The sequence below is a fragment of the Chrysochloris asiatica genome, unplaced genomic scaffold (assembly GCF_000296735.1).
Source record: "Chrysochloris asiatica unplaced genomic scaffold, ChrAsi1.0 scaffold00328, whole genome shotgun sequence".
Taxonomy (NCBI): Eukaryota; Metazoa; Chordata; class Mammalia; order Afrosoricida; family Chrysochloridae; genus Chrysochloris; species Chrysochloris asiatica.
In genome coordinates, this window is record NW_006408846.1 from 407,120 (window position 1) to 419,081 (window position 11,962).

Below are 11,962 nucleotides of genomic sequence, written 5' to 3' on the forward strand. Positions count from 1 at the left end.
AGGGACAGTGGAAATTGAGCAGTAAGGGAGCAAGAATTCTGGGTGAGTGGGAGGTGGAGATGATCTGCCTTGCCTCATACCTGCTCCTCCAATATGTAAGAAATCTCTGTCCCTTTACGTGGAACCAAGTTTGGGACATGTTAGAGAAGTGGTTTTAGCCTACAACTGGAAATGTCTAAGACTGAAAAAGTCCACAATAATTGTGGAATAAAGGGCATCAGAGAGAGAGAGAGAAGAGGTTCGAAGAGAGCTTCTTTGTGTTCAGTCGATTCCAGTTTAATGATATCAAAAACTGTCTTCATAATCGTAACCATCTGATTTTTCAAAAGTAAAACAGTGACAGTTCTGATGGCTGATGTTTACCACCACTGCCAGTAATTGATAAATGTGAGATTATGACTGGGATGAGATGAGGTCTGGAGATAAGAAAGACCAGGGGTCACAGGGCTTTAAATAGAATGCATTTTCCTTTTGGTCCTCATGAATGGTCCCCTATCAGCAGTCCTAAAACATACCCATCACCTCTCCCCTGCTGTCTTGTGCAAAAAAAAAAAATAGAATCTCTGTCCAAAGAGAAGGGAGAACAGGAAGTTGCTGTTGGATCACAATCTTCTCTGGTCCCACCTTGCCCACCTGCTGATCATTCTATGAAATCACACAAATTAATTCACAGCAATACAGTAAATTTTATGTCATTCCCATTCATCGATCAAAGCCAATCCAACAGCTGGGTCTTGGCATGCTTTTCCCATAGGCTAAGGAAGCAGCAAAAAACATCAATTGAGCATGTGAAAATATGATGACGGTGTGTGCAGTGTAGTGTTCCAGATGTCTTTGCTTTCTGTCTCCACATGGTGGGAGTTCTCCCTCTCTTCCCTCAAGTCCCCCACACACCCCTCCCTCTAACCCCCAAGTCCAGGTGCTCCCATCTGCTGGGCTTCCACTACTCATTTCCCATAGACACTCTCATCGCTGTAAGCCACATACAGAAAATAGTCTTCCTCGTGGTTGTCCTAGGGGAAGAGATAAGATGAGTTTAGAAATGATATTCACATTCATTATCTAGGACTCTGAGTCTCACACACCCTGTGATGGCATAGCAACTATCATTAGTCACAATTTTAAAAAAAGCAAAAAGAATAGGCATAACTGGTTAAAGTTAAACTTCGAGTTCTGAGTTCATAAACAAAACAACTTTCGTCGAGAATCTAAAACTCATAGGTACTAGAACACAAAGAGGCCATGAGCATAGTTCTTACTCTTAAGCACTTCTACTCCTGGGTATATGCCCAAATCATTGAAGAGAGGAATTCACACAAATACAACTATACGTGTGCTCATTGTAGCACTATTCACAATAGTTAAACAGTGAGGAAAAACCCAAATGTCCATCAATGGCTAAATCTATCAATTGTGGTATATGGGTAGAAGGCATACATTTTTCAGCTGCAAAAAAAAGTACTGACAAATGCTAATTAAGCATGAATGAAACGATAAACCATTATGCAACATAAAATCACAAACTCAGAAGGTTACATATTGTATGATTTCATTTTATACGAACACTCTAAAATAGGCAAATGCAAGGAGACACAATGTAGATTCTGTGGTTGTCAGACACTAAGGGGAAAGGGACGAGGAACAAATGCCTAACTGGAATGAGTTTCTTTTTGCGATGATAAAAATATTTTGAAACATGACAGAGGTTGTGTTTGTAATGGTGAATGCACTCAATGCAACTGAATTATTCATTTGAAAATGGTTCATCTTATGTCAATTTCAGCTTAAAAAAATAAGTTAAAAGATGAAAAATAAAAATTTAAAAGCAGAACTTCATTCTGGCAAGGTAAACATATATAAAACATACTGTTGCTGTGTACCGTCGAGTCAGTTCTGACTCACAATGAACATATTCCAGGGAATAAATTGTTGTTGTTGTTAAGTGCCATCGAGTCGGTTCCGACCCATAGCAACCCTATACAGGGTTTCCGAGGTTGTAAATCTTTACGGGAGTAGAAAACCTCATCTTTCTCCAGCGGAGCAGCTGGTAGTTTCGAACTGCTGACCTTAAGGTTCACAGCCCGATTCGTAACCACTACACTACCAGAGCTCCTTAGGGAATAAATACTACTACTGAATATATGCTACAGAATAAAACATTAGCAGCTGTTACAAATTTACACTGTAAATCTCTGAAAGCTGGAAATTGCATAAAGCAGAAACCTGTCAGAGAAGGAAAACTCAAAATATTTTCAACTAAAACAAACAATAGAAAAATAGCAAAACTGTACCCTGTCAAAAATGGAAAACTTACAGACCCAGTAAAATAAAAAAGTCCCATAAAGCTCTGTTTTTTTTTTAAGGTTTTATGGTATAACTCTCTAATGGGGCACTTTGAGAAAGCAACATCTTATCTAAGTCCTTTAAGAAATTATGAAGTTATAATCTAAAATTACATTTGTTGTTGTTAAGTGCCACCGAGTCAGCTCATAGTGACCCTGTATACGGTTTCCAAGGAGCAACTGGTGGGTTTGAACTGTCAACCTTGTGGTTCCCAGCGCAGTGCCAATCCTACAATGCTACACCAGGAGAGGACAATAAAATACCTCACTGGAGTCCTGGTGTGGCTCTGTAGGATCAGCACTGAACTACTAACCACAAGGTTATTGGTTCAAACCCACCAGCTGATCCTTGGAAACCCTATACAAGATTGCTATGAGTCGGAAGTGACTTAAAGGCACTTATCACCAAAACAACAGCAATTTGAGTTTCAAGAAGTTAGTTTCAGAGATAGAAGATGTTAGCTTTATCACTGTTGTTTCTCAAGTCTATTTCTTAATGGGAGCAAAATAATGAACTGGAATCTAAAAGACTGGTTCATTTACAAATTATGTAGGATAAAGCACTAGACCACAAGGTTGGTTTGAACCACAAGGTCAGTGGTTCAAATTCACCAGCCACTCCTTGGAAACCCCATACAGGATTGCTATGAGTTGGAATGGACTCAACAGCACTTAACAACAAATAAAAAGACAAGAACATCAGGAAGAGGATTTGATTTTTTTGCTATTAGGAATCACTTGCTGCTATTTCCACTGAAATGCCGCAGTAAGGAAGGACTGAGAAGAGACTGGATCTGGTAGCTGCTACATCCCTAAAGGGCAAGTGGTATCTAATCTCCTAGAGCCTTACACTGCCATGTGTAAAAAGATCCTGAGAAATAACACCTCCTGCCCCAATTCCCAGGTGTGTTATCAACACGGAAACAAAAGCTAGCAAATGCCAGACTGTGCCACACTGTTGTCCAGGACCATTACCTCATACAGCTGGCCCATGGTAGCACTAGTGGGAGGGATAGTGTTGTTGACAAAGAAGAATAAGGCGTCCTCAGGTCGCAGGTGGATCCTCTTCCGGATTAAGAAATAGAACTGGCCAACTGGAGGAAGGAAGAAAGAAGGCTTTAGGAAAGTAATGCAAGAAGGGAAAAAGATAAGCTATTAAATGGGAATGTCCAAGAGACAATAATCTATTACACAGTTCCCTCTGGAGTAAGTACCAGAGCTTTATATACCAGCTGGACACAGCCAAACACTTTCCAAGTACTTTATAAAGAAAAAGTGAAACTCAAGACCCTACTCTACTTCTCACTCCTTTTCGCCCTTACTCTATTACAGACCTAATGTTACCATATCCACTCAACACCTGATAATTACTTCACGGGCATACAATGTATATTCAACCAAAACATTCCCAATGTTGTTTAAATCTGGCTTAAAATTCATTTCCAGGCATACCTCCAGCCTCAGACACATAATAATGAGGGCTACTGGGCTCCAGTAACACTAGCCTGGCAAATTCATCCCAGAGCTGGAGTAAGAAATGAGGTTCAACATATTACCTTTTCTGGAAAAGACTGAAAAATGGCTAGAAAGCTGATTACATATTTATTAACTCTGTAGCACATGTATCTGCAGTCTCTTCAGACTCTTCTAAATGCAGTGGGCATGTTACAGTTAGGATCAAGATTTAAGGTAAAGACGAAAATTCTCTAAGATTCCCAATACAATCTACAAAAACGCATTACTAAGAACTTTGGCCTGAGAAGACCAAAATTCAAAGATTCAGCTGAGAATCTGCAAATGCGACCAGCCCAAAAAAGGAGTCTAATTTTCCCCTGGAAATAAATGTATTCATTTTAAAACTGGTTTTCAAAAAATATACATCTGCCATTAATATTTTGCAGTTTGCTATATTTAAATCAAGTAAGACAGTGTGACCTGAAATGCTTAAGAGAATTGATGATGGGAGAACTATTGTGTTCAGCATTCTGGAGAATTCCACTGACTTTCTTCAACTCTGTATACTAACAGTCTCAAACTCACAGGCATATAATAAGGACTGAAAATGCTTTGCTATACGAGGAAGGGTCAGGGGATTGGACAGAACATTACCCGTGAGGTCAGAGGGCACAAGGTACTTCCTCTTGTCCAGATCCGGCACCCTGGCTTTAGGAGCCTTCTCCACAATCACCTGGGAAGAGAAGGCAGTGGGAGTGTAAACTTCAGAATCCCACCTAGGGATTTTCCTTCCACATCCTACAGTTGCCCTATTTGAAGAACATTTCTCATTCCACCCTGCTCCTTACAAAATACATAGGGAAATGGGTTTTCCTATATATTAATCCCCATAGTTGTTGTTGTTAAGTGACATCGAGTCGGTTCCGACCCATAGCGACCCTGTATAGGGTTTCCGAGGAGTGGCTGGTGAGTTTGAACTGCCGACCTTGCAGTTCAAACAGCTCTGCAGTCTGGTGCATTAACCCACAGTGCTACACCAGGACTCCATTCCCCATAGTAAGTAAGGCTAATTATAGGAGGAAGAAGATAATGAAGAAGTGGAGAAGACATGGGATAAAAATAAAGCGAATCTTGCTTTTAAGTCATTACAAGTAGCTTGAAATATATACTATGGGCATGTACCTCCAGGTATTTAGTTAAAACATCAAGAAGATTGAGTTTTCTTAAGATAGTCTGGATCACCTATTAGTTTTATTTTTTCTTATAGATAATATTTATCAAAGGTACATATAATGAGGTTTGGCCTTGAAAACCCTATATAAGGCGGCTATGAGTCAGAACTGACTTGATGGCATTAGTAACAATAATAACATGAGGTTTGAATTATAAAATTTGCCACCTTTTTAAGAATGAATGCTAAGAGAATACTTTTAAGATACTTTATTATGTGGAAAAAGCATTAAAACTTCTATAACCTTCACGTTTTATAAAGACCACACATGTCTGTTAAAAAAAAAAAAAAGAAGACATATAAGAATCAAAAGACTTATTTATATAAATTTATAATAAGGAAAATATATATTATGAAACCATGGACCTTAGATTTTTTTGTTTAGAAAATATGATCATTCTCAAGATGGGGAGTATAGAAATGTTAAAGTGAAGAAGCAGAAACAAACACTGAGAAATTCCTCTTTACTTGCTGTGTAATCTTCATCAGATTACTTAACCTCTCTGGTGAAGCATAAGCAGTTTAATGAGTAAAAGGAAGACTTTAACTCTCCAGCACATCTTTTAAAAAGTCATAGTATTGTTACATTGGGAACTTGAGTAAACCATAAAACTTTATATGAGAATGCTTTGTTAATTATAAAGAACTATGTAAACAAGAATAACAGAGAGGATTAGGTTTGACACTTTTAAAATAAAGGGGACAGGATAAAATAGTGAAAAAGTTAGCCTGTGTTTACAGAAAAAACAGAAACACTTCATCAGTACTAAAGGACCATGATCACGCTTTACGTTTAAAAATCAAAACTGGAACAGAGATATAGGAGTCAGATTTTAAAAGAAAAGGTACGAAGAGCTTTGTGGAAAAACCAGGGAAGGCTCAACAATGATCGACAGAAGGCAGCAAAATTAATGAAATCTGCAGGATAATGCATAGGACAGCAAGGTCAGCTGTTTAAACCCACCAGGCACTCCTTGGAAACGCTAGGTAGGGTGGTTATGACTCGAACTTACTTGAAGGCACTTAGCAACAAGGGAAAGAGGGGCAGCAGAAAATAGAGCAATAAAGCAGGCTGTAAATAAGATTTGGGAATCCTGGTGTAGATAAGCATTGGACTGCTAACTGTAAGACCAGTGGTTCAAATCTACCATTTCTCAGAAACCCTATACAAACTGCTATGAGTCAGAACCACCCCAGTGGTACTTAACAATATAGGGTGTTTAAAGCAATCAGCTACTAACCAAAATGTAAATGGTTCAAACCTATAGCCACTCTTAGGGAGAAAAATGAGGCAGTCTGGGTAAAGATTTAAGACTTGGAAACCTTATGGGACAAGTCATGTGGAGTTACTCTGAGCTGAAATCAACTTGAGGTGGCAGTGAACAGAACATGGATCTGGAAGACAGGAGGTGCAGATGGATAATCACTAAGACCTTGTTTTACCAGAAAGAGTTTTAGGTTTCCAGGAATCCCAACCCTTAAATTCTCACTTAGTGGCTTTGGGGCTACATGCATTGCCTCTTGGAGTCTGTTTCCTCATCTATGAAACGTAACTAATACTCCATAGGTCCATTTATAAATTAGTCTATTTATAAATGAAAAATAAATAACATTGTTTCTAGCAATTTCCTGCTATGTTCTTAAAACACTGTAGCTATTAAGATCATTTTAAAAAAAATCTCATAAATCCCTTCTCCCCCAAGGCACAAGCACACTTATTCTTTTAGATGGCAGCTATAAAGGAATATTGATTGGGGCTAAACTCAAGTTACCTAAGCAGTGAGAGTTAAAGAATGCTTTAATGATACCAGTAGTGTGGCTGGAGAGGGTATAGAAATCACTGACTCTTTTCCATAAATGAGGAAATTTTGTCATGCTGAAATTAAGGGTTCCCAGCAATGGCATAGGGAAATCCTGGTGAAGCCATGAAGCCAGAACTGGAAACAACATGGCAGAATTGTAACAACACTGCAGAACTGAAACCACATAGCTTTTCTCCCTGCATAACTACTAGAGAAAACGGGGTCACAGAGAAGTAACAAGCATTCCACAGCTCAGTACTGGTTAAAGCCTAACTGTGAGAATCATGAGATCTGAGTAATGGCTGGCAGATTATCATAGAAGTAAAACATTAAACATCAACACTTACAGGAAAAGAACAGGCGGGATTAGCTGAAATATTCTAGATGAATGCATATAAGTAATTGAAATGGGGAGGACCCTATTTTGAAGGAACAGATGGAAATTTTAACTAGACACAGGAACAGGTAAATTTCAGTTTGTGATATGCGGAAAGCTTTTGGCACAGTGCCTCTACTTGGCAAGTTCTGCATAAAAGGCAGTCATTTTGCTTACTGAGTTCCTTTTTTGGCACCATATGTCCTACTTTGAGGGCAGCAAGGTTATTTATCTTTCTATTTCTAATACCTAACAACGAGAGGAAAACAATTCTGGTGGGGGTGGTGGGAATGTGCCGTGGAGTCGGTTCTGACTCACAGCGACCCTGTACAGGGTTTCCGAGGCTGTAAATCTTTACGGGAGCAGAAAGCCTCATCTTTCTGCCGTGAACAGCTGGTAGTTTCGAACTGCTAACCTTGCGGTTCCGGTTCGCAGCCCAATTTGTAACCCCGACGCTAGTAGAGCTGAATTCTAAATTGAGAAGCAATATGGCACTAAGATTAATAGCAACTATAGCTCTATGCATGGCAGGTGAAGTTGGAATCCCACCTCAGTCACAGATTAGCAATATAGTTTTCATGTCTCTGTGATTTTGATTGTTCATCTACGGAATGGGAATTACCAGTGTGAAGATTAACTGGTTGATTCTATGGAAAGAACACTTATAACAGCGTCAGGTATAGGGTAAACTCTCAGTAAACACTAGCTCTCATTTTTAACCAGTATTACTAAAGAGTGGAATTGGTGCCAAAAGGTCCAGAGAACAGGAAAATAAACTGTGACGATTCACTGAATGAAGCTAGCTCCCCTTTTTAAGTCGAAAACCTTTCTGAGTGCAATTCCTAGCGAATAAGATAGCTTTTATGGAGTCTTGGCGTGGCGTTGTAGGAAAAGCACTGGACTGCTACTAACCGCAAGGTTGGCGGTTCAAATCCACCAGCGAATCCTAGGAAACCCTAGACAGAATCGCTGAATCAGAGCCAAATGGATGGCACTTAACAACAGCCTCTGAACCTGCATGCATACAGGGTTCACTGTGACTCTAAAATTACTTGATGGTATATTGGTTTTGAGTTTTTTGGTTTCATGTCTTGATAGGTAAGGACCACAAGGGGTTTGTACTGCTGGGCTCAGGCCCACGTTGCCTCTATAAGAACATGAAAGTCAGGTAAAGCTTTTAGAGGAGACCCAGGAGACCTGGAGATCACCAAAGGACTTCAGATAATTGTAATTCCTTTACGTGTTACATTTATCTGTTATATTATTCGAATGTCTGAAGATAAAGAGCAAAATCTTAAGGCTACTACTCCTTCATCTTCAAAACCTGAAAACTGCAGTTCCCTCAACCACAGGCTTCTGCTGTCTTCCATTCTGGCTGCGCAGTCTACATTTGAGATCAACCAGGCAAATGGACAGGGGGGAGGGGGAACCGAGAAAAACGCCCGGATGCTGAAAGATGCCTTCGTATTTCATCTCCTTTCCTCCTGCACTACTTTTAACTACATAAAACAAACAGAAAGGTCTCGGTGGATCTTGTGTCCAGATACAATCTGATCAGATTAAATACCCGGGAAAGCTGGTCCCTGGTGCCAAAAATGATGAGGCAAGCAGGCTGTTGTTGCGCAGAGATCATGACCTTGTTTTCTGAACCAAACCTGTCTTGTGGTGACCCCCATGCCAATCCTGATGAATACAAGAAAGAATCTAATGGCTTCCCATCTTTTCTCTTCCAAGCTTAATGATAACCAGGTCAGCGTGAACTTGCTTAAATGAGAACCATTTATGCAGAAATCGACAGGAGTAAATCCCTGTACATCAGCTGCTCCCATAGCAATTCCCATACGTTCTTAAACACAGCAAAACAGGGATCAAATCACTCTCACACAAAAAGACCACATCTTCTGAATACTGCTGAGTCATTCAAGACCATAGCTCTATTCTACAGATGCGGTCAACTATAAACATGGGAACGGGCCCTGGGGATATAGGTTTAAAAAGGTCCGCAGTCTGGCTCTCAAGGTTAGTATAGGGCTTCCAAGGGTAAGGAATTTTTAGGGACCTTCCTTCTTCGAAGACCCTTCTGTTCCTTGGAGCAGCCATCACGACTCCCCAACCTCCCCTTCCCCCCCTCCCCCACGCTCTCCACCCCCTCTCCCTACGCTCTCCCACCCCCACCCGTCCCCAATGCTCTTACAGGGACCCTGTCCGGGTATTTCTTCCGGATCTTTTCGCCTTCCTTTTTCCGATATTCGAAGGGATGGTCCTCCTTATACTGGAATTTCATGATGGACCGCAGGATTTCTAAAATCCCCGGACGGGGCCTGTCTTCCTCGCTGAGGATTGCGTCTCTTGCGTATTACTTCTCTCCGTCAAATTTCAATGTATATCAGAATTGCTTCAAAAATGTCAATGCCCGCCGCAACACGACTTGGCAGAGCGTTCAGAAGCGATCTCAGGTCGCCTCACCTGAAAGTAGGGGATGGCCAGGTACAGAAACCCAGGCGGCTTTTCCCAGGAGCTGAGAGCACAAAAACAACACAGCAACGCGTTGGTATTGTGACGTCGCAAGGCCCCGCCCCTTGTCCCTCCTCCGGCATTCCGAACAGCGCTGGATGGGGGGAGACAAACACATTGTGTATTTCAGTGATTTTATTTTATTTTTTCTAATCTAAACCTTTACCTAGTTTACCCTATTGCAAATATGGAAAAGTTTTTACCTGTTATTTTACTGTGAATATGACATTAACAATCGTTTTAAAACAACAACAACAAAAATATTGTTCTGAAAATGTCTTCTTCCCTCTTCGCTGTTTCTTGGTTGGGCCCCAAAACAAATACAGAAACTAAAATCCAGTCTTTTCCAGCTTGTTAGGATATGGAATCTAGAGGAAAAAAAGGAATGGGGGACACTTGGACAAGTGCAGAAATGTCTCGTGCTTTCTTCTTGCATCTGGGGTACAAAGCTGTCTTCCTCCAACAGAACCCCTCCTTCCCACACTCGCGTCACTTCTGTTGGGCCCATGCTGTAATTTGATGCTAGAACAGCAACATAAACAGAGCGTGACTCAGGAATTTGAAGAGGTGTATATGGTGAAGGGCATGGAAGTGTAATCAGGATTCAGGGAAGTGATAGTCTTGACTACTACATGCTCAAAGACGGAAATGATTAGCTTTTTCTTACTATGGCACTTAACAGTAGCATTGACACACAAGCTAGGTCTGTCTTCTGGAAGACAATTCACCTAAAAATGGGAAGTGGTGTTGTGTGCCATCGAATGGGTTCCAGCTCAAAGGAGCCACACAGGAAAAAGTAGAACTACTCCACAGGGTTTTTTAACCTTTAGGAAGCAGATCTCCAGATTTTTTCCTGCTGCAAGAACTGCAGATAATTAAGTTAGGAGTCAACTCTGTAACGGTTGGTAGTCAGGGATCCTTGAAGATGAAGTACTATAATATGTCTTACCTGAATGTAAAGCACCAGGAGGAAGCATGGCAGTGTGGCAGAAGCCAGTTGTGCCTCCCTGTGGTGCTCCTCCTTCCCTGATGAGAATCAAAAGGCTAAAAGACTTACTCAATCACCCCTCAGAACTTCAATTACAGGGACCAGTGGGGGAGGATAGTGGAAATGACAAATGATAAAGACTAGTAAGATAGTTCTGTTTTGCCCTGAGTTCTGACAAATAGGAGACAAGAGCAGTCCTTATCACCTATATTCTTTTATTAGGGTCTCAATGTCTCTGATTTTAAAACAAGCCCTCAAAACAAACAAAACTAAGTTTCATTATTGAAACAAGATAAAAGAATTGCACTGTCTCACTTCTTAAATTGAATTATTTTTCTTGTTGTTGTGTGCTATCAAGTAACCTGTGACTCGTAGTGCCCTTATGTACAACAGAATGAAACAGTGCCCCTCTATCTTCACAATCAATGCCATTTTATACCCACTGTGTCAATCCATCTTGTTGAGGGTCTTTCTCATATTCACTGACGTTCTACTTTACCAAGCATGATGTCCTTCTCCGGCAATAGCTCCCTACTGAGAACATGTCCAATATGTGACACCAAGTCTCAGTACCCTCACTTCTGTTTTTCTGGATTGTTCCTAAGTGTCATTGAGTTGGTTCCAACTTACAGAGACCCCATGAACAGTAGAATGAAGTACTGCCCAATTCTGCGATATCTTCAAAATTGTTGTTACACTTGAACCCATTGCTGATGTCACTGTGCTAATCCATCTTGTAGGAGGCTTTCCTCTATTTATTTATTTTTTTCTTTGCTTACCCTCGCTTTATCAAGCATGTTGTCTTTTTCCAGGGATTGAGTCCTCCTGATAAAATGTCCGAAGTATTAGAGACAAAGTCTTCCTTTCCATCCTGGCTTCTAAGGAACATTCTGACTGTACCTCCAACAGAGATTTGTGTGTATTTCTGGCAGTCCAATGTACTTTCAATATTCTCTAATATTACAACTCAAATGCATCAAATCTTTTATGGGCTTTTTTATTCACTATCCAGCTGTCAAAGGCATATTGTTGTTTTTGTTGTTTCGACCCATAGAGACCCTGTATAGGGTTTCCGAAGAGCAGCTGGTGAGCTTGAACCACCAATCTTGCAGTTCAAATGGCTTTGCAGTCTGGCATATTTTCAAAGGCATATTAGGCTATTGAAAATACCATGGCTTGGGTCAGGGGCACCTTAGTCCTCAAAATTACTCCTTTGCTCCTGAGCACTTTAAAGAGGCCTTATACAACAGATTT

At 40.5% G+C, this 11,962-nt stretch overlaps 1 protein-coding gene across 1 annotated transcript; it reads right to left on the bottom strand.

Moving 5' to 3' along the window:
* Window positions 1-869: 869 nt before the first annotated feature.
* GABARAPL1 (GABA(A) receptor-associated protein like 1) lies at window positions 870-9,490 on the bottom strand. The gene is made up of 4 exons (XM_006875448.1): window positions 9,401-9,490; window positions 4,452-4,530; window positions 3,318-3,436; window positions 870-1,013 (listed from the first exon to the last, which is right to left on the bottom strand). Exons 1-4 carry the CDS (start codon window positions 9,488-9,490, stop codon window positions 948-950), a joined length of 354 nt encoding a protein of 117 aa, XP_006875510.1. The 3' UTR covers window positions 870-947.
* Between the last annotated feature and the right edge of the window lie 2,472 nt (window positions 9,491-11,962).

Bases quoted from the DNA above. Each gene is read 5' to 3' on its own strand.
- GABARAPL1 (XM_006875448.1), bottom strand. From the start codon at position 9,490: ATGAAATTCCAGTATAAGGAGGACCATCCCTTCGAATATCGGAAAAAG. The intron at 4,531-9,400 runs GTAAGAGCATTG...TTCTCTTCCCAG, and splicing joins AATACCCGGACAGGGTCCCT to GTGATTGTGGAGAAGGCTCC. The intron at 1,014-3,317 runs GTAATGGTCCTG...CTCTTCCCCTAG, and splicing joins CCATGGGCCAGCTGTATGAG to GACAACCACGAGGAAGACTA.